The sequence below is a fragment of the Salvelinus alpinus genome, chromosome 2 (assembly GCF_045679555.1).
Source record: "Salvelinus alpinus chromosome 2, SLU_Salpinus.1, whole genome shotgun sequence".
Classification (NCBI taxonomy): Eukaryota; Metazoa; Chordata; class Actinopteri; order Salmoniformes; family Salmonidae; genus Salvelinus; species Salvelinus alpinus.
Genome location: NC_092087.1, coordinates 89,847,272 through 89,874,919, shown reverse-complemented (window position 1 = coordinate 89,874,919; position 27,648 = coordinate 89,847,272). Strand labels below are relative to the sequence as shown.

Here is a 27,648-nt window from a genome sequence, read left to right as displayed (position 1 = left end):
AAACCTACAGGACAGTTGATCTGTAGGAACAGGGTTGGAGTGTAAACCTACAGGACAGTTGATCTGTAGGAACAGGGTTGGAGTGTAAACCTACAGGACAGTTGATCTGTAGGAACAGGGTTGGAGTGTAAACCTACAGGCAAGTTGATCTGTAGGATCAGGGTTGGAGTGTAAACCTACAGGACAGTTGATCTGTAGGATCAGGGTTGGAGTGTAAACCTACAGGACAGTTGATCTGTAGGAACAGGGTTGGAGTGTAAACCTACAGGACAGTTGATCTGTAGGAACAGGGTTGGAGTGTAAACCTACAGGACAGTTGATCTGTAGGGACAGGGTTGGAATGTAAACCTACAGGACAGTTGATCTGTAGGAACAGGGTTGGAGTGTAAACCTACAGGACAGTTGATCTGTAGGAACAGGGTTGGAGTGTAAACCTACAGGACAGTTGATCTGTAGGGACAGGGTTGGAATGTAAACCTACAGGACAGTTGATCTGTAGGAACACGGTTGGAGTGTAAACCTACAGGACAGTTGATCTGTAGGAAGAAGTTTGGGTTGCCATGGGTTACATCTACCAGTTGTGTCAGATACATGAAGGGGAGTGATCGAGGGCAGAGGGAAGGGAGTATCTTACTGCTTTAGTGTACACTCTTAGACTAGTGTCTAGTGATCAGTCAGCTGTGACAGACAAGCCTTTATTGATTGACACAACACAACTGTAAACACCAAGCAAATGCACACAATGTCGCACTAGTCACTAATACAGGCTTGATCACACACACACACACACACACACACACGCACACACACACACCCCCACACGTCCCCATATCCCCCTGTCTCTCTCTCTCTTCAGTACCCAGACAGGGCTATGACGGTGGGGTAGCGGGTGCGGTGGGACATGCACTTGTCCCTGTCGATGAGCAGGCTGTGGGTCTTACAGCCGATGTCCTTCTCCAGCACCATACGGGACTCCTCCAGGTGGGACAGGGAGCTCCGCGCTGCAGACAGCTGCTGCTGCAGGGAGGACATGGTCTGGGAGATCTGACCTACCTCACCCACCAGGCTGGAGACAGAGAGAGAGAGGAGAAAGAGGGAGGGAGGAGAGATAGAAAGGAGGGGGGAGAGGGAGCACAAGAAGGAGAGAGAGAAAGAGAGCGCGAGAGAGGAGAGAGGGAGGGGAAGAGAGACCGAAAGAGAGAGAGAGAGAGAGAGAGAGAGAGGAAGGAGAGGAACTTGTCATACCAGTGTAGGTGTTTGTGAAAGATGGGAGAGAGAGTGCGATAGACAGAGAGGTTTGGGTGTGTGTTTGGGTGTGTGTTTGGATGTATGTCCGTGTGAGTGCTTACTGGCTTGCGTGCCTGTGTGTGCTTCTATCTGTGTGTGTGTGCTTCTATCTGTGTGTGTGTGTGTGTGTGTGTGTGTGTGTGTGTGTGTGTGTGTGTGTGTGTGTGTGTGTGTGTGTGTGTGTGTGTGTGTGTGTGTGTGTGTGTGTGTGTGTGTGTGTGTGTGTGTGTGTGTGTGTACCTGAATTGTGGGTTGTCCCTACAGAGCTCCATGTGGGGTCTGTGTGAGCGTTGGTGCAGCCTGGACTGAGCCACTCTCAGAGGGGCTTCTTTATCATACAGAGCCTGCTGAAGAGACACAATGTTCCTCTCCTGGGCCCCGATCTGATCCAGGATCTACACACACACGCACACACACACACACACACGCACACGCACACGCACACAAACACACACACACGCACACACACACACACACACACACACACACACACACACACACACAGTGTTGAGTTCAGGTGCAGCTTTCTCTCCATTCCAGCCTCAGCTGGATAACCCTTAGGGGGGTGGATAAATACAGTGCATTCGGAAAGTATTCAGACCCCTTGACTTCTTCCACATTTTGTTACGTTACAGCCTTATTCTAAAATAGATTAAATAAAAATAAATCCTCATCAATGTACACACAATACCCCATAATGACATCACAATACCCCATAATGGCATCACAATACCCCATAATGACAAGCAAAAACAGATTTTTTGACATTTTTGCAAATTTATACAAAGAAAAAAAGAAATATCACATTTACATAAGTATTTCGACCCTTCACTCAGTACTTTGTTGAAGCACCTTTGGCAGCGATTACAGCCTTGAGTCTTCTTGGGTATGATGCTACAAGCTTGGCACATCTGTATTTGGGGAGTTTCTCCCATTCTTCTCTGCAGATCCTCTCAAGCTCTGTCAGGTTGGATGGGGAGTGTCGCTGCACAGATATTTTCAGGTCTCTCCAGAGATGTTCGATCAGGTTCAAGTCCGGGCTCTGGCTGGGCCACTCAAGGACATTCAGAGACTTGTCCTGAAGACACTCTTGCTTTGTCTTAGCTGTGTGCTTAGGGTTATTGTTCTGTTCTGTTGGAAGCTGAACCTTCGCCCCCGTCTGAGATCCTGAGCACTCTGGATCAGGATTTCATCAAGGATCGCTCCATTCATCTTTCCCTCGATCCTGACTAGTCCCCCAGTCCCTGCCCCTGAAAAACATCCCCATAGCATGATGCTGCCATTACCATGCTTCACCGTAGGGATGGTGCCAGGTTTCCTCCAGACGTGACGCTTGACATTCAAGCCAAAGAGTTCCATCTTGGTTTCATCAGACCTGTTTTCGCTTTGTCATTATGGGGTATTGTGATGTCATTATGGGGTATTGTGATGTCATTATGGGGTATTGTGTGTAGATTGAGGAGGATAAAAAAACTATTGTATCCATTTTAGAATAAGGCTGTAACGTAACAAAATGTGTAAAAAGGGGAAGGGGTCTGAATACTTTACGAAGGCGCAGAGTGTCATGAAAACCTTCAGGTCTTCTTCAGATAAAAACATTCCCTTTGCCTGCTGGGTAGGCGCCGATTTCTGTATGTTTTGTTTAATTATAGGAAGGGTTGAGTTTTGGCTATTGAAACGACACACACACACCACCTCCACCAACCCCCCCACCCCAACACACCTGAGTGAGGTGCAGTTGTAGCTGTGTCTTGGCCTCAGTGAGCTGCAGACAGCGCTGACTGAAGGCCTGGTCTACGTTAGAGCACTGGACCCTCAGGTCCTCAGCTGTCTCCTGTAGGACCCTCTCCAACAGCAGCCTGAGCTCCACACTGGCCTGCTCCTCCCGCTGCGCCACAGACAGGTTGTCCTGGGTGAAAGACACCCACGCATCACGGTTACACAGCCTGGGAGAGAGGAGGGAGATGTTAACACACTGTTAATACACACACACCAACGCATCACGGTTACACAGCCTGGGAGAGAGGAGGGAGATGTTAACACACTGTTAATACACACACACCCACGCATCACGGTTACACAGCCTGGGAGAGAGGAGGGAGATGTTAACACACTATTAATACACACACACCCATGCACACACCAACACACATACACACACACCAACGCATCACGGTTACACAGCCTGGGAGAGAGGAGGGAGATGTTAACACACTATTAATACACACACACCCATGCACACACCAACACACATACACACACACCAACGCATCACGGTTACACAGCCTGGGAGAGAGGAGGGAGATGTTAACACACTATTAATACACACACAACCATGCACACACCAACACACATACACACACACCAACGCATCACGGTTACACAGCCTGGGAGAGAGGAGGGAGATGTTAACACACTATTAATACACACACACCCATGCACACACCAACACACATACACACACACCAACGCATCACGGTTACACAGCCTGGGAGAGAGGAGGGAGATGTTAACACACTATTAATACACACACACACCCATGCACACACCAACACACATACACACACACCAACGCATCACGGTTACACAGCCTGGGAGAGAGGAGGGAGATGTTAACACACTATTAATACACACACACACCCATGCACACACCAACACACATACACACACACCAACGCATCACGGTTACACAGCCTGGGAGAGAGGAGGGAGATGTTAACACACTATTAATACACACACACCAACGTGGTGTCTGAGTTGGGGTGGTACTGTGTGTATTATACAGCTACTCACTGGTCCTGTAGGGTGTCTGAGTTGGGTTGGTACTCTGTGTATAATACAGCTAATCACTGGTCCTGTAGGTTGTCTGAGTTGGGGTGGTACTGTGTGTATTATACAGCTACTCACTGGTCCTGTAGGGTGTCTGAGTTGGGGTGGTACTGTGTGTATTATACAGCTACTCACTGGTCCTGTAGGGTGTCTGAGTTGTGGTGGTACTGTGTGTATTATACAGCTACTCACTGGTCCTGTAGGGTGTCTGAGTTGGGGTGGTACTGTGTGTATTATACAGCTACTCACTGGTCCTGTAGGGTGTCTGAGTTGGGGTGGTACTGTGTGTATTATACAGCTACTCACTGGTCCTGTAGGGTGTCTGAGTTGTGGTGGTACTGTGTGTATTATACAGCTACTCACTGGTCCTGTAGGGTGTCTGAGTTGGGGTGGTACTGTGTGTATTATACAGCTACTCACTGGTCCTGTAGGGTGTCTGAGTTGGGGTGGTACTGTGTGTATTATACAGCTACTCACTGGTCCTGTAGGGTGTCTGAGTTGGGGTGGTACTGTGTGTATAATACAGCTACTCACTGGTCCTGTAGGGTGTCTGAGTTGGGGTGGTACTGTGTGTATTATACAGCTACTCACTGGTCCTGTAGGTTGTCTGAGTTGGGGGGGTACTGTGTGTATTATATAGCTACTCACTGGTCCTGTAGGTTGTCTGAGTTGGGGGGGTACTGTGTGTATAATACAGCTACTCACGGGTCCTGTAGGGTGTCTGAGTTGCGGTGGTACTGTGTGTCAGTACTCATGTTGTTGTAGCGACCACACTGGTCATCCAGACTGTAGGCCTGGTACTTATCAGACCAGTCCAGCTCCAGAGTCTGCTTGGCATCTCTGTTACACCTGATACACACACACAGTGGGACACATTAAGGGGCAGAAAGCCAGTGTGAGGGTCTGATGAGGGTCTGGTAGGGAGTGAAAAGCTGAAGTGAGGATAGTCATGTGTTTAACTGTTCAGCAGTCTAATAGTCATGTGATTAACTGTTCAGCAGTCTAATAGCCATGTGATTAACTGTTCAGCAGTCTAATAGTCATGTGATTAACTGTTCAGCAGTCTAATAGTCATGTGATTAACTGTTCAGCAGTCTAATAGTCATGTGATTAACTGTTCAGCAGTCTAATAGCCATGTGATTAACTGTTCAGCAGTCTAATAGTCATGTGATTAACTGTTCAGCAGTCTAATAGTCATGTGATTAACTGTTCAGCAGTCTAATAGTCATGTGTTTAACTGTTCAGCAGTCTATTAGTCATGTGATTAACTGTTCAGCAGTCTAATAGTCATGTGATTAACTGTTCAGCAGTCTAATAGCCATGTGATTAACTGTTCAGCAGTCTATTAGTCATGTGATTAACTGTTCAGCAGTCTAATAGCCATGTGTTTAACTGTTCAGTAGTATAATAGTCATGTGATTAACTGTTCAGCAGTCTAATAGCCATGTGATTAACTGTTCAGCAGTCTAATAGTCATGTGATTAACTGTTCAGCAGTCTAATAGCCATGTGATTAACTGTTCAGCAGTCTAATAGCGTTGGGGTAGAAGCTGTTCAGGAGCCTTTTGATCCTAGACTTGGCACTCCGGTACTGCTTGCCATGCGGTAGCAGAGAGAACAGTCTATGACTAGAGTGGCTGGAGTCTTTGACAATTTTTAGGGCCTTCCTCTGACACTGCCTGGTATAGAGGTCCTGGATGGCAGGGAGCTCGGCCCCAGTGATGTACTGGGCCGTATGCACTACACTCTGTAGCGCCTAGCGGTCGGATGCCGTGCAGTTGCCATACCAAGCGGTGATGCAGACAGTCAAGATGCTCTCAATGGTGCAGCTGTATAACTTTTAGTGGATCTGAGGGCCCATGCCAAATCTTTTCAGCCTCCTGAGGGGGAAGAGACGTTGTCATGCCCTTTCCACCTCTGTGTTGGTGTGTTTGGACCATGATGGGTCCCTAGTGATGTGAACACCGACCGTCTCCACTACAGCCCCGTGGATGTGGATTGTAGTGTGCTCGGCCTTCCGTTTCCTGTAGTCCAGATCAGCTGCTTTGTCTTGTCCACGTTGAGGGAGAGGTTGTTGTCCTGGCACCACACTGCCAGGTCTCTGACCTCCTCCCTGTAGGCTGTCTCATCATTGCCGGTGACCAGGCCTACCACCGTTGTATCGTCAGCAAACTTGATGATGGTGGAGTCGTGTGTGGCCACGCAGTCATGGGTGAACAGGGAGTACAGGAGGGGCCTTAGCAACACAGGGGACGTGAAATTATGAATATTTTTTTTGTATTTGCGCTGCGTTGCCAGGTTACCATTTTCCAATGAAGCACTGTGCGTAGCTGGACACGTGGCCACACACTGTTCAAAAGGAATTTTCAGGTATGTTAAAAACAAATGATTGATGGATGAACACACACTTTTCAAATGTATTCCAGTGGCGGTTCTGGGGGGGGGGGGGGGGGGGGGGCAGTGACCCTGTGACACCAATTTTGGACCCTCTTGTGGCCCCCCTAAATGTGGAATATGAAATAATTTTTACATAACTAATTTTTGCTATCGTTCTTTTTTTACATCCGTTATTAGACAGTGGCAACGATGATGATTATGAACATGGTCTTTTGCCTGCAATGCGGTGAAGAAAACGATATGACAACAATAACGTCTAATGTAACTGGCCCCTCTAACAGTACAACTGGCCCCTCTAACAGTACAACTGGCCCCTCTAACAGCACAACTGGCCCCTCTAACAGTACAACTGGCCCCTCTAACAGTACAACTGGCCCCTCTAACAGTACAACTGGCCCCTCTAACACTACAACTGGCCCCTCTAACAGTACAACTGGCCCCTCTAACAGTACAACTGGCCCCTCTAACAGTACAACTGGCCCCTCTAACAGTACAACTGGCCCCAGCTTGGCCCCCCCAGTTGAAATGGTCTACAACCGCCACTGATTTATTCACCTGAAAATAGGCTGTGTTGGGTTTGATAACTATGTTTCTATGGAACAATTAAAAAAAATATATGATTGAACCTTTCTGTAACTAGGCAAGTCAGTTAAGAGCAAATGATCATTTACAACGACGGCCCACACAAACCCGGACGACGCGCCACCCTATGGGACTCCCAATCACGGCCGGATGTGATACAGCCTGGATGAATCACAATGTTAGTAAAGTAATGACTGTTAGCACTGTTGCAGAAGACACGTTTCAGTTGAATGTATTCAGTTGTGTGACTGACCAGGTATCCCCTTTCCCTTTCTGTATCTCGGCCTCCTTGGTTTTTCCTTTGTATGGTTTGCATGGCTTGCATGGCTTGTATGGTTTGTGTGGTTTGCCCGGCTTGCATGGTTTGGATGGCTTGCATGGTTTGTGCGAGTACCTACGTGCTCCAGACAGTAGGGGGAGCCAGAAGACTAAAACTCAAAGGACACCTTGTTACCCATATCAGGGTCCTATTCATGAATACACACTGAGCAAAACTTAGACAAACAATATGCAATGGAAAACAAAAATTAACATTTCTTATTGGGTAACTTCAGGTAGTCCATCCCTGTTTGAGTCTAATTTCCTTTGTTTGGTGCCTAATGAACAGGCTCCAACCCAGCTCAGCTGTAGTCTTAATGAATAGGTTACAACCCAGCTCAGCTGTAGTCTTAATGAATAGGCTCCAACCCAGCTCAGCTGTAGTCTTAATGAATAGGTTACAACCCAGCTCAGCTGTAGTCTTAATGAATAGGTTACAACCCAGCTCAGCTGTAGTCTTAATGAACAGGCTCCAACCCAGCTCAGCTGTAGTCTTAATGAATAGGTTACAACCCAACTCAGCTGTAGTCTTAATGAATAGGTTACAACCCAGCTCAGCTGTAGTCTTAATGAATAGGCTCCAACCCAGCTCAGCTGTAGTCTTAATGAATAGGCTCCAACCCAGCTCAGCTGTAGTCTTAATGAATAGGTTACAACCCAGCTCAGCTGTAGTCTTAATGAATAGGTTACAACCATGCTCAGCTGTAGTCTTAATGAATAGGCTCCAACCCAGCTCAGCTGTAGTCTTAATGAATAGGTTACAACCCAGCTCAGCTGTAGTCTTAATGAATAGGTTACGACCCAGCTCAGCTGTAGTCTTAATGAATAGGTTACAACCCAGCTCAGCTGTAGTCTTAATGAATAGGTTACAACCCAGCTCAGCTGTAGTCTTAATGAATAGGTTACGACCCAGCTCAGCTGTAGTCTTAATGAATAGGTTACAACCCAGCTCAGCTGTAGTCTTAATGAATAGGTTACAACCCAGCTCAGCTGTAGTCTTAATGAATAGGTTACAACCCAGATCAGCTGTAGTCTTAATGAATAGGTTACAACCCAGCTCAGCTGTAGTCTTAATGAATAGGCTCCAACCCAGCTCAGCTGTAGTCTTAATGAATAGGTTACAACCCAGCTCAGCTGTAGTCTTAATGAATAGGTTACAACCCAGCTCAGCTGTAGTCTTAATGAATAGATTACAACCCAGCTCAGCTGTAGTCTTAATGAATAGGTTACAACCCAGCTCAGCTGTAGTCTTAATGAATAGGTTACAACCCAGCTCAGCTGTAGTCTTAATGAATAGGTTACAACCCAGCTCAGCTGTAGTCTTAATGAATAGGTTACAACCCAGCTCAGCAGTAGTCTTAATGAATAGGTTACAACCCAGCTCAGCTGCAGTCTTAATGAATAGGTTACAACCCAGCTCAGCTGTAGTCTTAATGAATAGGCTACAACCCAGCTCAGCTGTAGTCTTAATGAATAGGTTACAACCCAGCTCAGCTGTAGTCTTAATGAATAGGTTACAACTCAGCTCAGCTGTAGTCTTAATGAATAGGTTACAACCCAGCTCAGCTGTAGTCTTAATGAATAGGTTACAACCCAGCTCAGCTGTAGTCTTAATGAATAGGTTACAACCCAGCTCAGCTGTAGTCTTAATGAATAGGCTCCAACCCAGCTCAGCTGCAGTCTTAATGAATAGGCTACAACCCAGCTCAGCTGTAGTCTTAATGAATAGGTTACAACCCAGCTCAGCTGTAGTCTTAATGAATAGGCTCCAACCCAGCTCAGCTGTAGTCTTAATGAATAGGTTACAACCCAGCTCAGCTGTAGTCTTAATGAATAGGTTACAACCCAGCTCAGCTGTAGTCTTAATGAATAGGTTACGACCCAGCTCAGCTTTAGTCTTAATGAATAGGTTACAACCCAGCTCAGCTGTAGTCTTAATGAATAGGTTACAACCCAGCTCAGCTGTAGTCTTAATGAATAGGCTACAACCCAGCTCAGCTGTAGTCTTAATGAATAGGTTACAACCCAGCTCAGCTGTAGTCTTAATGAATAGGCTCCAACCCAGCTCAGCTGTAGTCTTAATGAATAGGTTACAACCCAGCTCAGCTGTAGTCTTAATGAATAGGTTACAACCCAGCTCAGCTGTAGTCTTAATGAATAGGTTACAACCCAGCCCAGCTGTAGTCTTAATGAACAGGCTCCAACCCAGCTCAGCTGTAGTCTTAATGAATAGGTTACAACCCAGCTCAGCTGTAGTCTTAATGAATAGGTTACAACCCAGCTCAGCTGTAGTCTTAATGAATAGGCTCCAACCCAGCTCAGCTGTAGTCTTAATGAATAGGCTCCAACCCAGCTCAGCTGTAGTCTTAATGAATAGGTTACAACCCAACTCAGCTGTAGTCTTAATGAATAGGTTACAACCCAGCTCAGCTGTAGTCTTAATGAATAGGTTACAACCCAGCTCAGCTGTAGTCTTAATGAATAGGTTACAACCATGCTCAGCTGTAGTCTTAATGAATAGGCTCCAACCCAGCTCAGCTGTAGTCTTAATGAATAGGTTACAACCCAGCTCAGCTGTAGTCTTAATGAATAGGTTACGACCCAGCTCAGCTGTAGTCTTAATGAATAGGTTACAACCCAGCTCAGCTGTAGTCTTAATGAATAGGTTACAACCCAGCTCAGCTGTAGTCTTAATGAATAGGTTACGACCCAGCTCAGCTGTAGTCTTAATGAATAGGTTACAACCCAGCTCAGCTGTAGTCTTAATGAATAGGTTACAACCCAGCTCAGCTGTAGTCTTAATGAATAGGTTACAACCCAGATCAGCTGTAGTCTTAATGAATAGGTTACAACCCAGCTCAGCTGTAGTCTTAATGAATAGGCTCCAACCCAGCTCAGCTGTAGTCTTAATGAATAGGTTACAACCCAGCTCAGCTGTAGTCTTAATGAATAGGTTACAACCCAGCTCAGCTGTAGTCTTAATGAATAGATTACAACCCAGCTCAGCTGTAGTCTTAATGAATAGGTTACAACCCAGCTCAGCTGTAGTCTTAATGAATAGGTTACAACCCAGCTCAGCTGTAGTCTTAATGAATAGGTTACAACCCAGCTCAGCTGTAGTCTTAATGAATAGGTTACAACCCAGCTCAGCAGTAGTCTTAATGAATAGGTTACAACCCAGCTCAGCTGCAGTCTTAATGAATAGGTTACAACCCAGCTCAGCTGTAGTCTTAATGAATAGGCTACAACCCAGCTCAGCTGTAGTCTTAATGAATAGGTTACAACCCAGCTCAGCTGTAGTCTTAATGAATAGGTTACAACTCAGCTCAGCTGTAGTCTTAATGAATAGGTTACAACCCAGCTCAGCTGTAGTCTTAATGAATAGGTTACAACCCAGCTCAGCTGTAGTCTTAATGAATAGGTTACACCCCAGCTCAGCTGTAGTCTTAATGAATAGGCTCCAACCCAGCTCAGCTGCAGTCTTAATGAATAGGCTACAACCCAGCTCAGCTGTAGTCTTAATGAATAGGTTACAACCCAGCTCAGCTGTAGTCTTAATGAATAGGCTCCAACCCAGCTCAGCTGTAGTCTTAATGAATAGGTTACAACCCAGCTCAGCTGTATTCTTAATGAATAGGTTACAACCCAGCTCAGCTGTAGTCTTAATGAATAGGTTACGACCCAGCTCAGCTTTAGTCTTAATGAATAGGTTACAACCCAGCTCAGCTGTAGTCTTAATGAATAGGTTACAACCCAGCTCAGCTGTAGTCTTAATGAATAGGCTACAACCCAGCTCAGCTGTAGTCTTAATGAATAGGTTACAACCCAGCTCAGCTGTAGTCTTAATGAATAGGCTCCAACCCAGCTCAGCTGTAGTCTTAATGAATAGGTTACAACCCAGCTCAGCTGTAGTCTTAATGAATAGGTTACAACCCAGCTCAGCTGTAGTCTTAATGAATAGGTTACAACCCAGCCCAGCTGTAGTCTTAATGAACAGGCTCCAACCCAGCTCAGCTGTAGTCTTAATGAATAGGTTACAACCCAGCTCAGCTGTAGTCTTAATGAATAGGTTACAACCCAGCTCAGCTGTAGTCTTAATGAATAGGCTCCAACCCAGCTCAGCTGTAGTCTTAATGAATAGGCTCCAACCCAGCTCAGCTGTAGTCTTAATGAATAGGTTACAACCCAACTCAGCTGTAGTCTTAATGAATAGGTTACAACCCAGCTCAGCTGTAGTCTTAATGAATAGGTTACAACCCAGCTCAGCTGTAGTCTTAATGAATAGGTTACAACCCAGCTCAGCTGTAGTCTTAATGAATAGGTTACAACCCAGCTCAGCTGTAGTCTTAATGAACAGGCTCCAACCCAGCTCAGCTGTAGTCTTAATGAATAGGTTACAACCCAACTCAGCTGTAGTCTTAATGAATAGGTTACAACCCAGCTCAGCTGTAGTCTTAATGAATAGGCTCCAACCCAGCTCAGCTGTAGTCTTAATGAATAGGCTCCAACCCAGCTCAGCTGTAGTCTTAATGAATAGGTTACAACCCAGCTCAGCTGTAGTCTTAATGAATAGGTTACAACCATGCTCAGCTGTAGTCTTAATGAATAGGCTCCAACCCAGCTCAGCTGTAGTCTTAATGAATAGGTTACAACCCAGCTCAGCTGTAGTCTTAATGAATAGGTTACGACCCAGCTCAGCTGTAGTCTTAATGAATAGGTTACAACCCAGCTCAGCTGTAGTCTTAATGAATAGGTTACAACCCAGCTCAGCTGTAGTCTTAATGAATAGGTTACGACCCAGCTCAGCTGTAGTCTTAATGAATAGGTTACAACCCAGCTCAGCTGTAGTCTTAATGAATAGGTTACAACCCAGCTCAGCTGTAGTCTTAATGAATAGGTTACAACCCAGATCAGCTGTAGTCTTAATGAATAGGTTACAACCCAGCTCAGCTGTAGTCTTAATGAATAGGCTCCAACCCAGCTCAGCTGTAGTCTTAATGAATAGGTTACAACCCAGCTCAGCTGTAGTCTTAATGAATAGGTTACAACCCAGCTCAGCTGTAGTCTTAATGAATAGATTACAACCCAGCTCAGCTGTAGTCTTAATGAATAGGTTACAACCCAGCTCAGCTGTAGTCTTAATGAATAGGTTACAACCCAGCTCAGCTGTAGTCTTAATGAATAGGTTACAACCCAGCTCAGCTGTAGTCTTAATGAATAGGTTACAACCCAGCTCAGCAGTAGTCTTAATGAATAGGTTACAACCCAGCTCAGCTGCAGTCTTAATGAATAGGTTACAACCCAGCTCAGCTGTAGTCTTAATGAATAGGCTACAACCCAGCTCAGCTGTAGTCTTAATGAATAGGTTACAACCCAGCTCAGCTGTAGTCTTAATGAATAGGTTACAACTCAGCTCAGCTGTAGTCTTAATGAATAGGTTACAACCCAGCTCAGCTGTAGTCTTAATGAATAGGTTACAACCCAGCTCAGCTGTAGTCTTAATGAATAGGTTACAACCCAGCTCAGCTGTAGTCTTAATGAATAGGCTCCAACCCAGCTCAGCTGCAGTCTTAATGAATAGGCTACAACCCAGCTCAGCTGTAGTCTTAATGAATAGGTTACAACCCAGCTCAGCTGTAGTCTTAATGAATAGGCTCCAACCCAGCTCAGCTGTAGTCTTAATGAATAGGTTACAACCCAGCTCAGCTGTAGTCTTAATGAATAGGTTACAACCCAGCTCAGCTGTAGTCTTAATGAATAGGTTACGACCCAGCTCAGCTTTAGTCTTAATGAATAGGTTACAACCCAGCTCAGCTGTAGTCTTAATGAATAGGTTACAACCCAGCTCAGCTGTAGTCTTAATGAATAGGCTACAACCCAGCTCAGCTGTAGTCTTAATGAATAGGTTACAACCCAGCTCAGCTGTAGTCTTAATGAATAGGCTCCAACCCAGCTCAGCTGTAGTCTTAATGAATAGGCTCCAACCCAGCTCAGCTGTAGTCTTAATGAATAGGTTACAACCCAGCTCAGCTGTAGTCTTAATGAATAGGTTACAACCCAGCTCAGCTGTAGTCTTAATGAATAGGTTACAACCCAGCCCAGCTGTAGTCTTAATGAACAGGCTCCAACCCAGCTCAGCTGTAGTCTTAATGAATAGGTTACAACCCAGCTCAGCTGTAGTCTTAATGAATAGGTTACAACCCAGCTCAGCTGTAGTCTTAATGAATAGGCTCCAACCCAGCTCAGCTGTAGTCTTAATGAATAGGCTCCAACCCAGCTCAGCTGTAGTCTTAATGAATAGGTTACAACCCAACTCAGCTGTAGTCTTAATGAATAGGTTACAACCCAGCTCAGCTGTAGTCTTAATGAATAGGTTACAACCCAGCTCAGCTGTAGTCTTAATGAACAGGCTCCAACCCAGCTCAGCTGTAGTCTTAATGAATAGGTTACAACCCAGCTCAGCTGTAGTCTTAATGAATAGGTTACGACCCAGCTCAGCTGTAGTCTTAATGAATAGGCTCCAACCCAGCTCAGCTGTAGTCTTAATGAATAGGCTCCAACCCAGCTCAGCTGTAGTCTTAATGAATAGGTTACAACCCAGCTCAGCTGTAGTCTTAATGAATAGGTTACAACCATGCTCAGCTGTAGTCGTAATGAATAGGTTACAACCCAGCTCAGCTGTAGTCTTAATGAATAGGTTACAACCCAGCTCAGCTGTAGTCTTAATGAATAGGCTCCAACCCAGCTCAGCTGTAGTCTTAATGAATAGGCTCCAACCCAGCTCAGCTGTAGTCTTAATGAATAGGTTACAACCCAGCTCAGCTGTAGTCTTAATGAATAGGTTACGACCCAGCTCAGCTGTAGTCTTAATGAATAGGTTACAACCCAACTCAGCTGTAGTCTTAATGAATAGGTTACCACCCAGCTCAGCTGTAGTCTTAATGAATAGGTTACGACCCAGCTCAGCTGTAGTCTTAATGAATAGGTTACAACCCAGCTCAGCTGTAGTCTTAATGAATAGGTTACAACCCAGCTCAGCTGTAGTCTTAATGAATAGGTTACAACCCAGATCAGCTGTAGTCTTAATGAATAGGTTACAACCCAGCTCAGCTGTAGTCTTAATGAATAGGCTCCAACCCAGCTCAGCTGTAGTCTTAATGAATAGGTTACAACCCAGCTCAGCTGTAGTCTTAATGAATAGGTTACAACCCAGCTCAGCTGTAGTCTTAATGAATAGATTACAACCCAGCTCAGCTGTAGTCTTAATGAATAGGTTACAACCCAGCTCAGCTGTAGTCTTAATGAATAGGTTACAACCCAGCTCAGCTGTAGTCTTAATGAATAGGCTACAACCCAGCTCAGCTGTAGTCTTAATGAATAGGTTACAACCCAGCTCAGCTGTAGTCTTAATGAATAGGTTACAACCCAGCTCAGCTGTAGTCTTAATGAATAGGTTACAACCCAGCTCAGCTGTAGTCTTAATGAATAGGCTCCAACCCAGCTCAGCTGCAGTCTTAATGAATAGGCTACAACCCAGCTCAGCTGTAGTCTTAATGAATAGGTTACAACCCAGCTCAGCTGTAGTCTTAATGAATAGGCTCCAACCCAGCTCAGCTGTAGTCTTAATGAATAGGTTACAACCCAGCTCAGCTGTAGTCTTAATGAATATGTTACAACCCAGCTCAGCTGTAGTCTTAATGAATAGGTTACAACCCAGCTCAGCTGTAGTCTTAATGAATAGGTTACAACCCAGGTCAGCTGTAGTCTTAATGAATAGGCTACAACCCAGCTCAGCTGTAGTCTTAATGAATAGGCTACAACCCAGCTCAGCTGTAGTCTTAATGAATAGGCTACAACCCAGCTCAGCTGTAGTCTTAATGAATAGGCTACAACCCAGCTCAGCTGTAGTCTTAATGAATAGGTTACAACCCAGCTCAGCTGTAGTCTTAATGAATAGGTTACAACCCAGCTCAGCTGTAGTCTTAATGAATAGGCTCCAACCCAGCTCAGCTGTAGTCTTAATGAATAGGTTACAACCCAGCTCAGCTGTAGTCTTAATGAATAGGTTACAACCCAGCTCAGCTGTAGTCTTAATGAATAGGTTACAACCCAGCTCAGCTGTAGTCTTAATGAATAGGCTCCAACCCAGCTCAGCTGCAGTCTTAATGAATAGGCTACAACCCAGCTCAGCTGTAGTCTTAATGAATAGGTTACAACCCAGCTCAGCTGTAGTCTTAATGAATAGGCTCCAACCCAGCTCAGCTGTAGTCTTAATGAATAGGTTACTACCCAGCTCAGCTGTAGTCTTAATGAATAGGTTACAACCCAGCTCAGCTGTAGTCTTAATGAATAGGTTACGACCCAGCTCAGCTTTAGTCTTAATGAATAGGTTACAACGCAGCTCAGCTGTAGTCTTAATGAATAGGTTACAACCCAGCTCAGCTGTAGTCTTAATGAATAGGCTACAACCCAGCTCAGCTGTAGTCTTAATGAATAGGTTACAACCCAGCTCAGCTGTAGTCTTAATGAATAGGTTACAACCCAGGTCAGCTGTAGTCTTAATGAATAGGCTACAACCCAGGTCAGCTGTAGTCTTAATGAATAGGCTACAACCCAGCTCAGCTGTAGTCTTAATGAATATGTTACAACCCAGCTCAGCTGTAGTCTTAATGAATAGGTTACAACCCAGCTCAGCTGTAGTCTTAATGAATAGGTTACAACCCAGGTCAGCTGTAGTCTTAATGAAAAGGCTACAACCCAGCTCAGCTGTAGTCTTAATGAATAGGCTACAACCCAGGTCAGCTGTAGTCTTAATGAATAGGCTACAACCCAGCTCAGCTGTAGTCTTAATGAATAGGCTACAACCCAGCTCAGCTGTAGTCTTAATGAATAGGTTACAACCCAGCTCAGCTGTAGTCTTAATGAATAGGTTACAACCCAGCTCAGCTGTAGTCTTAATGAATAGGCTCCAACCCAGCTCAGCTGTAGTCTTAATGAATAGGTTACAACCCAGCTCAGCTGTAGTCTTAATGAATAGGTTACAACCCAGCTCAGCTGTAGTCTTAATGAATAGGCTACAACCCAGCTCAGCTGTAGTCTTAATGAATAGGTTACAACCCAGCTCAGCTGTAGTCATAATGAATAGGTTACAACCCAGGTCAGCTGTAGTCTTAAGGAATAGGCTACAACCCAACTCAGCTGTAGTCTTAATGAATAGGCTACAACCCAGCTCAGCTGTAGTTTTAATGAATAGGTTACAACCCAGCTCAGCTGTAGTCTTAATGAATAGGTTACAACCCAGCTCAGCTGTAGTCTTAATGAATAGGCTCCAACCCAGCTCAGCTGTAGTCTTAATGAATAGGTTACAACCCAGCTCAGCTGTAGTCTTAATGAATAGGTTACAACCCAGCTCAGCTGTAGTCTTAATGAATAGGCTACAACCCAGCTCAGCTGTAGTCTTAATGAATAGGCTCCAACCCAGCTCAGCTGTAGTCTTAATGAATAGGCTACAACCCAGGTCAGCTGTAGTCTTAATGAATAGGTTACAACCCAGGTCAGCTGTAGTCTTAATGAATAGGCTACAACCCAGCTCAGCTGTAGTCTTAATTAATAGGCTACAACCCAGCTCAGCTGTAGTCTTAATGAATAGGTTACAACCCAGCTCAGCTGTAGTCTTAATGAATAGGCTACAACCCAGCTCAGCTGTAGTCTTAATGAATAGGCTCCAACCCAGGTCAGCTGTAGTCTTAATGAATAGGTTACAACCCAGGTCAGCTGTAGTCTTAATGAATAGGCTACAACCCAGCTCCGCTGTAGTCTTAATGAATAGGTTACAACCCAGCTCAGCTGTAGTCTTAATGAATAGGCTCCAACCCAGCTCAGCTGTAGTCTTAATGAATAGGTTACAACCCAGCTCAGCTGTAGTCTTAATGAATAGGCTCCAACCCAGCTCAGCTGTAGTCTTAATGAATAGGTTACAACCCAGCTCAGCTGTAGTCATAATGAATAGGTTACAACCCAGGTCAGCTGTAGTCTTAAGGAATAGGCTCCAACCCCGCTCAGCTGTTGTCTTAATGAATAGGTTACAACCCAGCTCAGCTGTAGTCTTAATGAATAGGCTACAACCCAGCTCAGCTGTAGTCTTAATGAATAGGTTACAACCCAGCTCAGCTGTAGTCTTAATGAATAGGTTACAACTCAGCTCAGCTGTAGTCTTAATGAATAGGTTACAACCCAGCTCAGCTGTAGTCTTAATGAATAGGTTACAACCCAGCTCAGCTGTAGTCTTAATGAATAGGTTACAACCCAGCTCAGCTGTAGTCTTAATGAATAGGTTACAACCCAGCTCAGCTGTAGTCTTAATGAATAGGTTACAACCCAGCTCAGCTGTAGTCTTAATGAATAGGTTACAACCCAGCTCAGCTGTAGTCTTAATGAATAGGCTACAACCCAGCTCAGCTGTAGTGTTAATGAATAGGCTACAACCCAGCTCAGCTGTAGTCTTAATGAATAGGTTACAACCCAGCCAGCTGTAGTCTTAATGAATAGGTTACAACCCAGCTCAGCTGTAGTCTTAATGAATAGGTTACAACCCAGCTCAGCTGTAGTCTTAATGAATAGGTTACAACCCAGGTCAGCTGTAGTCTTAATGAATAGACTACAACCCAGCTCAGCTGTAGTCTTAATGAATAGGCTACAACCCAGCTCAGCTGAAAACTTAATGAATAGGCTACAACCCAGCTCAGCTGTAGTCTTAATGAATAGGTTACAACCCAGCTCAGCTGTAGTCTTAATGAATAGGTTACAACCCAGCTCAGCTGTATTCTTAATGAATAGGCTACAACCCAGCTCAGCTGTAGTCTTAATGAATAGGTTACAACCCAGCTCAGCTGTAGTCTTAATGAATAGGTTACAACCCAGCTCAGCTGTAGTCTTAATGAATAGGTTACAACCCAGCTCAGCTGTAGTCTTAATGAATAGGTTACAACCCAGCTCAGCTGTAGTCTTAATGAATAGGTTACAACCCAGCTCAGCTGTAGTCTTAATGAATAGGTTACAACCCAGCTCAGCTGTAGTCTTAATGAATAGGTTACAACCCAGCTCAGCTGTAGTCTTAATGAATAGGTTACAACCCAGCTCAGCTGTAGTCTTAATGAATAGGTTACAACCCAGCTCAGCTGTAGTCTTAATGAATAGGTTACAACCCAGCTCAGCTGTAGTCATAATGAATAGGTTACAACCCAGGTCAGCTGTAGTCTTAATGAATAGGCTACAACCCAGCTCAGCTGTAGTCTTAATGAATAGGTTACAACCCAGCTCAGCTGTAGTCATAATGAATAGGTTACAACCCAGGTCAGCTGTAGTCTTAATGAATAGGTTACAACCCAGCTCAGCTGTAGTCTTAATGAATAGGCTACAACCCAGCTCAGCTGTAGTCTTAATGAATAGGCTCCAACCCAGCTCAGCTGTAGTCTTAATGAATAGGTTACAACCCAGCTCAGCTGTAGTCTTAATGAATAGGTTACAACCCAGCTCAGCTGTAGTCATAATGAATAGGTTACAACCCAGGTCAGCTGTAGTCTTAAGGAATAGGCTCCAACCCCGCTCAGCTGTTGTCTTAATGAATAGGTTACAACCCAGCTCAGCTGTAGTCTTAATGAATAGGCTACAACCCAGCTCAGCTGTAGTCTTAATGAATAGGTTACAACCCAGCTCAGCTGTAGTCTTAATGAATAGGTTACAACTCAGCTCAGCTGTAGTCTTAATGAATAGGTTACAACCCAGCTCAGCTGTAGTCTTAATGAATAGGTTACAACCCAGCTCAGCTGTAGTCTTAATGAATAGGTTACAACCCAGCTCAGCTGTAGTCTTAATGAATAGGTTACAACCCAGCTCAGCTGTAGTCTTAATGAATAGGTTACAACCCAGCTCAGCTGTAGTCTTAATGAATAGGTTACAACCCAGCTCAGCTGTAGTCTTAATGAATAGGCTACAACCCAGCTCAGCTGTAGTGTTAATGAATAGGCTACAACCCAGCTCAGCTGTAGTCTTAATGAATAGGTTACAACCCAGCCAGCTGTAGTCTTAATGAATAGGTTACAACCCAGCTCAGCTGTAGTCTTAATGAATAGGTTACAACCCAGCTCAGCTGTAGTCTTAATGAATAGGTTACAACCCAGGTCAGCTGTAGTCTTAATGAATAGACTACAACCCAGCTCAGCTGTAGTCTTAATGAATAGGCTACAACCCAGCTCAGCTGAAAACTTAATGAATAGGCTACAACCCAGCTCAGCTGTAGTCTTAATGAATAGGTTACAACCCAGCTCAGCTGTAGTCTTAATGAATAGGTTACAACCCAGCTCAGCTGTATTCTTAATGAATAGGCTACAACCCAGCTCAGCTGTAGTCTTAATGAATAGGTTACAACCCAGCTCAGCTGTAGTCTTAATGAATAGGTTACAACCCAGCTCAGCTGTAGTCTTAATGAATAGGTTACAACCCAGCTCAGCTGTAGTCTTAATGAATAGGTTACAACCCAGCTCAGCTGTAGTCTTAATGAATAGGTTACAACCCAGCTCAGCTGTAGTCTTAATGAATAGGTTACAACCCAGCTCAGCTGTAGTCTTAATGAATAGGTTACAACCCAGCTCAGCTGTAGTCTTAATGAATAGGTTACAACCCAGCTCAGCTGTAGTCTTAATGAATAGGTTACAACCCAGCTCAGCTGTAGTCTTAATGAATAGGTTACAACCCAGCTCAGCTGTAGTCATAATGAATAGGTTACAACCCAGGTCAGCTGTAGTCTTAATGAATAGGCTACAACCCAGCTCAGCTGTAGTCTTAATGAATAGGTTACAACCCAGCTCAGCTGTAGTCATAATGAATAGGTTACAACCCAGGTCAGCTGTAGTCTTAATGAATAGGTTACAACCCAGCTCAGCTGTAGTCTTAATGAATAGGCTACAACCCAGCTCAGCTGTAGTCTTAATGAATAGGCTCCAACCCAGCTCAGCTGTAGTCTTAATGAATAGGTTACAACCCAGCTCAGCTGTAGTCTTAATGAATAGGCTACAACCCAGCTCAGCTGTAGTCTTAATGAATAGGTTACAACCCAGCTCAGCTGTAGTCATAATGAATAGGTTACAACCCAGGTCAGCTGTAGTCTTAAGGAATAGGCTCCAACCCCGCTCAGCTGTTGTCTTAATGAATAGGTTACAACCCAGCTCAGCTGTAGTCTTAATGAATAGGCTACAACCCAGCTCAGCTGTAGTCATAATGAATAGGTTACAACCCAGCTCAGCTGTAGTCTTAATGAATAGGTTACAACTCAGCTCAGCTGTAGTCTTAATGAATAGGTTACAACCCAGCTCAGCTGTAGTCTTAATGAATAGGTTACAACCCAGCTCAGCTGTAGTCTTAATGAATAGGTTACAACCCAGCTCAGCTGTAGTCTTAATGAATAGGTTACAACCCAGCTCAGCTGTAGTCTTAATGAATAGGTTACAACCCAGCTCAGCTGTAGTCTTAATGAATAGGTTACAACCCAGCTCAGCTGTAGTCTTAATGAATAGGCTACAACCCAGCTCAGCTGTAGTGTTAATGAATAGGCTACAACCCAGCTCAGCTGTAGTCTTAATGAATAGGTTACAACCCAGCCAGCTGTAGTCTTAATGAATAGGTTACAACCCAGCTCAGCTGTAGTCTTAATGAATAGGTTACAACCCAGCTCAGCTGTAGTCTTGATGAATAGGTTACAACCCAGGTCAGCTGTAGTCTTAATGAATAGACTACAACCCAGCTCAGCTGTAGTCTTAATGAATAGGCTACAACCCAGCTCAGCTGTAGTCTTAATGAATAGGCTACAACCCAGCTCAGCTGTAGTCTTAATGAATAGGTTACAACCCAGCTCAGCTGTAGTCTTAATGAATAGGTTACAACCCAGCTCAGCTGTATTCTTAATGAATAGGCTACAACCCAGCTCAGCTGTAGTCTTAATGAATAGGTTACAACCCAGCTCAGCTGTAGTCTTAATGAATAGGTTACAACCCAGCTCAGCTGTAGTCTTAATGAATAGGTTACAACCCAGCTCAGCTGTAGTCTTAATGAATAGGTTACAACCCAGCTCAGCTGTAGTCTTAATGAATAGGTTACAACCCAGCTCAGCTGTAGTCTTAATGAATAGGTTACAACCCAGCTCAGCTGTAGTCTTAATGAATAGGTTACAACCCAGCTCAGCTGTAGTCATAATGAATAGGTTACAACCCAGGTCAGCTGTAGTCTTAATGAATAGGCTACAACCCAGCTCAGCTGTAGTCTTAATGAATAGGTTACAACCCAGCTCAGCTGTAGTCATAATGAATAGGTTACAACCCAGGTCAGCTGTAGTCTTAATGAATAGGTTACAACCCAGCTCAGCTGTAGTCTTAATGAATAGGCTACAACCCAGCTCAGCTGTAGTCTTAATGAATAGGTTACAACCCAGCTCAGCTGTAGTCATAATGAATAGGTTACAACCCAGGTCAGCTGTAGTCTTAAGGAATAGGCTACAACCCAACTCAGCTGTAGTCTTAATGAATAGGCTACAACCCAGCTCAGCTGTAGTCTTAATGAATAGGTTACAACCCAGCTCAGCTGTAGTCTTAATGAATAGGTTACAACCCAGCTCAGCTGTAGTCTTAATGAATAGGCTCCAACCCAGCTCAGCTGTAGTCTTAATGAATAGGTTACAACCCAGCTCAGCTGTAGTCTTAATGAATAGGTTACAACCCAGCTCAGCTGTAGTCTTAATGAATAGGCTACAACCCAGCTCAGCTGTAGTCTTAATGAATAGGCTCCAACCCAGCTCAGCTGTAGTCTTAATGAATAGGCTACAACCCAGGTCAGCTGTAGTCTTAATGAATAGGTTACAACCCAGGTCAGCTGTAGTCTTAATGAATAGGCTACAACCCAGCTCAGCTGTAGTCTTAATGAATAGGCTACAACCCAGCTCAGCTGTAGTCTTAATGAATAGGTTACAACCCAGCTCAGCTGTAGTCTTAATGAATAGGCTACAACCCAGCTCAGCTGTAGTCTTAATGAATAGGCTCCAACCCAGGTCAGCTGTAGTCATAATGAATAGGTTACAACCCAGGTCAGCTGTAGTCTTAATGAATAGGCTACAACCCAGCTCCGCTGTAGTCTTAATGAATAGGTTACAACCCAGCTCAGCTGTAGTCTTAAAAAATAGGCTCCAACCCAGCTCAGCTGTAGTCTTAATGAATAGGTTACAACCCAGCTCAGCTGTAGTCTTAATGAATAGGCTACAACCCAGCTCAGCTGTAGTCTTAATGAATAGGTTACAACCCAGCTCAGCTGTAGTCATAATGAATAGGTTACAACCCAGGTCAGCTGTAGTCATAAGGAATAGGCTCCAACCCCGCTCAGCTGTTGTCTTAATGAATAGGTTACAACCCAGCTCAGCTGTAGTCTTAATGAATAGGCTACAACCCAGCTCAGCTGTAGTCTTAATGAATAGGTTACAACCCAGCTCAGCTGTAGTCTTAATGAATAGGTTACAACTCAGCTCAGCTGTAGTCTTAATGAATAGGTTACAACCCAGCTCAGCTGTAGTCTTAATGAATAGGTTACAACCCAGCTCAGCTGTAGTCATAATGAATAGGTTACAACCCAGGTCAGCTGTAGTCTTAATGAATAGGTTACAACCCAGCTCAGCTGTAGTCTTAATGAATAGGCTACAACCCAGCTCAGCTGTAGTCTTAATGAATAGGCTCCAACCCAGCTCAGCTGTAGTCTTAATGAATAGGTTACAACCCAGCTCAGCTGTAGTCTTAATGAATAGGCTACAACCCAGCTCAGCTGTAGTCTTAATGAATAGGTTACAACCCAGCTCAGCTGTAGTCATAATGAATAGGTTACAACCCAGGTCAGCTGTAGTCTTAAGGAATAGGCTCCAACCCCGCTCAGCTGTTGTCTTAATGAATAGGTTACAACCCAGCTCAGCTGTAGTCTTAATGAATAGGCTACAACCCAGCTCAGCTGTAGTCATAATGAATAGGTTACAACCCAGCTCAGCTGTAGTCTTAATGAATAGGTTACAACTCAGCTCAGCTGTAGTCTTAATGAATAGGTTACAACCCAGCTCAGCTGTAGTCTTAATGAATAGGTTACAACCCAGCTCAGCTGTAGTCTTAATGAATAGGTTACAACCCAGCTCAGCTGTAGTCTTAATGAATAGGTTACAACCCAGCTCAGCTGTAGTCTTAATGAATAGGTTACAACCCAGCTCAGCTGTAGTCTTAATGAATAGGTTACAACCCAGCTCAGCTGTAGTCTTAATGAATAGGCTACAACCCAGCTCAGCTGTAGTGTTAATGAATAGGCTACAACCCAGCTCAGCTGTAGTCTTAATGAATAGGTTACAACCCAGCCAGCTGTAGTCTTAATGAATAGGTTACAACCCAGCTCAGCTGTAGTCTTAATGAATAGGTTACAACCCAGCTCAGCTGTAGTCTTAATGAATAGGTTACAACCCAGGTCAGCTGTAGTCTTAATGAATAGACTACAACCCAGCTCAGCTGTAGTCTTAATGAATAGGCTACAACCCAGCTCAGCTGTAGTCTTAATGAATAGGCTACAACCCAGCTCAGCTGTAGTCTTAATGAATAGGTTACAACCCAGCTCAGCTGTAGTCTTAATGAATAGGTTACAACCCAGCTCAGCTGTATTCTTAATGAATAGGCTACAACCCAGCTCAGCTGTAGTCTTAATGAATAGGTTACAACCCAGCTCAGCTGTAGTCTTAATGAATAGGTTACAACCCAGCTCAGCTGTAGTCTTAATGAATAGGTTACAACCCAGCTCAGCTGTAGTCTTAATGAATAGGTTACAACCCAGCTCAGCTGTAGTCTTAATGAATAGGTTACAACCCAGCTCAGCTGTAGTCTTAATGAATAGGTTACAACCCAGCTCAGCTGTAGTCTTAATGAATAGGTTACAACCCAGCTCAGCTGTAGTCTTAATGAATAGGTTACAACCCAGCTCAGCTGTAGTCTTAATGAATAGGTTACAACCCAGCTCAGCTGTAGTCATAATGAATAGGTTACAACCCAGGTCAGCTGTAGTCTTAATGAATAGGCTACAACCCAGCTCAGCTGTAGTCTTAATGAATAGGTTACAACCCAGCTCAGCTGTAGTCATAATGAATAGGTTACAACCCAGGTCAGCTGTAGTCTTAATGAATAGGTTACAACCCAGCTCAGCTGTAGTCTTAATGAATAGGCTACAACCCAGCTCAGCTGTAGTCCTCTAGGCCTTTCTAGACTAATGTGTGGAAATGTGTGATTACACAATCAAATGAAAAGAGAGGATCTTATAAATAAACCATGTATGTAGTTACTGCTGATGCATCTAAAATATTCACGGCGGTTGAAGTAAATGCGGGGAGATTGTGACACTAATTGTGACGCTCACTTGATTTGATTGACAGCCTGCCTCAGCGTTCTCTTCAACAGAGCCTGGATGCTCTTGATCAACTCCACCTCCTGTGGTACACAAACACAACCATCACGTTATTTTCAGATTGGTTTCTAGTGAAATAACGTCTAGGCAACATTTAGTAATGATACAAGTATTTAGGTGAACTAGAGCAAAGACAAGTCGATGTTCTTGTTTTAATCACCTTAAGCAGCTCCTCCTCTACGCTGTCTTTAACCAGGTCGGGCCCCAGCCGCCGTTCTCGACAGGTTAGGTTATCCGTGGCGATGGCGAACGGGGTCTCGGTGGCGTCCAGCGCCTTCAGCAGCCTCCTCTTCTGCCCCAGGAGGAGGTCTGTCTCGGCCACCAGCTTTTCGATGTGCCGCTGCAGCTCCGACTTCCAGAAGTGGATATTCTGCAGTCTCTCGCCCAGGTGCCGCGTCCCCTCAGCTTGGGTGTGCAGAGTCCCGGACTCGGTCTCCTTATACAGTGTTTTGGACTCATGGCAAATCCTCTCTGCGTTGTTTCGGTCAGTAGCGGCCTGGTGAAGGGTAGAGAAGTTATTGATGTGCCATTCCTCCGGGCTGTACTTGGCTGAACGGTACCCCGCCGTAGCCAAGCCGGAGGAGGGATAGAAGCCCTCCTTGAATGTGGCCTCTGCGTCTGTAGGCGGGAACGGCTCGCCTGCTTGGGCAACTGACCTGCTGTCGAAATTATGTCTGGGAACTAAAACTTCTGAAGACATTTTGTGGCGAATTTGTGATACCTGATATTAAAAACACTGCGATCCGACACAGGATTGTAGTTAACGGAGTCGCAGCATAACAAGAGCCACACATGGGAAGTGAAGAATCACTTGTTTTGTATTTGCGCTGCGTTGCCAGGTGACCTGTTTCCAAGGAAACATTGTAACTGGACACGCGATAATGCCCCACGGTTCCAAATGAATTATCAGGTAACAACAAATGGTGCATGGAGGAACAGACATTTTTCAAATGTATTGATCTGAAAATAGGCCTATGTTATGTGTGCTAACAAATTTTATAAACACATTTATATGTCCAAAAATGGATGTAGCAACTACGGATTGCCCCTTTAATTGATGAATAATAATTGTTTTAATAATGTCAATAATAACTTGAACTTTTAAGATGACAGTGGCCCTTGTGTTTTTTTCAGAAACATACATGCAGACACACACACACACACACACACACACACACACACACACACACACACACACACACACACACACACACACACACACCCCTCCAACTCTCCACTTTAAAACCCTTTAACCGTTAGAGGTCTCTGGTCTATTGATGGGAATCAGAGTCTTCAGGGTTGCGTCCCAAATGACACCCTGTTCCCTAGATAGTGTACTACTTTTGACCAGTACTCATTGTCATTTTGGAAACACCCCTGGTGTGAGGGGAATTTCCTGTTTCACTGGGCTTTGCCACACAGTGGTGATGCAATTACACTGGAACTAGTGAGTGACCAATGGGAGCAGTTATTTTCCATCAGGCTTGTGTACTATTCAGTCATTTAAGATAATATTTTCCCATCTGCCTCACATCTGTGTGCATTCTCTCTCTCTCAATTTTTCAATTCAATTTCAATTTAAGGGCTTTATTGGCATTGGAAACATATGTTAACATTGCCAAAGTAAGTAAAGTAGATAATAAACAAATGTGAAACAAACAATAAACATTACACTCACAAAGGTTCCAAAAGAATAAAGACATTTCATATGTAATATTATGTATATACAGTGGAGAGAACAAGTATTTGATACACTGCCGATTTTGCAGGTTTTCCTACTTACAAAGCATATAGAGGTCTGTAATTTTTATCATAGGTACACTTCAACTGTGAGAGACGGAATCTAAAACAAAAATCCAGAAAATCACATTGTATGATTTTTAAGTAATTCATTTGCATTTTATTGCATGACATAAGTATTTGATACATCAGAAAAGCAGAACTTAATATTTGGTACAGAAACCTTTGTTTGCAATTACAGAGATCATACGTTTCCTGTAGTTCTTGACCAGGTTTGCACACACTGCAGCAGGGATTTTGGCCCACTCCTCTATACAGACCTTCTCCAGATCCTTCAGGTTTTGGGGCTGTCGCTGGGCAATACGGACTTTCAGCTCCCTCCAAAGATTTTCTATTGGGTTCAGGTCTGGAGACTGGCTAGGCCACTCCAGGACCTTGAGATGCTTCTTACGGAGCCACTCCTTAGTTGCCCTGGCTGTGTGTTTCGGGTCGTTGTCATGCTGGAAGACCCAGCCACGACCCATCTTCAATGCTCTTACTGAGGGAAGGAGGTTGTTGGCCAAGATCTCGCGATACATGGCCCCATCCATCCTCCCCTCAATACGGTGCAGTCGTCCTGTCCCCTTTGCAGAAAAGCATCCCCAAAGAATGATGTTTCCACCTCCATGCTTCACAGTTGGGATGGTGTTCTTGGGGTTGTACTCATCCTTCTTCTTCCTCCAAACACGGCGAGTGGAGTTTAGACCAAAAAGCTCTATTTTTGTCTCATCAGACCACATGACCTTCTCCCATTCCTCCTCTGGATCATCCAGATAGTCATTGGCAAACTTCAGACGGGCCTGGACATGCGCTGGCTTGAGCAGGGGGACCTTGCGTGCGCTGCAGGATTTTAATCCATGACGGCGTAGTGTGTTACTAATGAATTTCTTTGAGACTGTGGTCCCAGCTCTCTTCAGGTCATTGACCAGGTCCTGCCGT

At 44.4% G+C, this 27,648-nt stretch overlaps 2 protein-coding genes across 2 annotated transcripts in view; one reads left to right on the top strand and one right to left on the bottom strand.

Annotated features, from left to right (window-relative positions):
* Nucleotides 1–27,648, top strand: part of LOC139568144 (somatostatin receptor type 5) — a 110,149-nt gene that overhangs the window by 51,625 nt on the left and 30,876 nt on the right. The window lies entirely within an intron of this gene.
* On the bottom strand, nt 682–25,803 carry tekt4 (tektin 4). The gene is made up of 6 exons (XM_071389878.1): nt 25,091–25,803; nt 24,883–24,953; nt 4,822–4,965; nt 3,011–3,233; nt 1,528–1,682; nt 682–1,066 (listed from the first exon to the last, which is right to left on the bottom strand). The coding sequence occupies exons 1-6, from the start codon at nt 25,628–25,630 to the stop codon at nt 853–855; spliced, it is 1,347 nt and encodes a 448-aa protein (XP_071245979.1). The 5' UTR covers nt 25,631–25,803; the 3' UTR covers nt 682–852.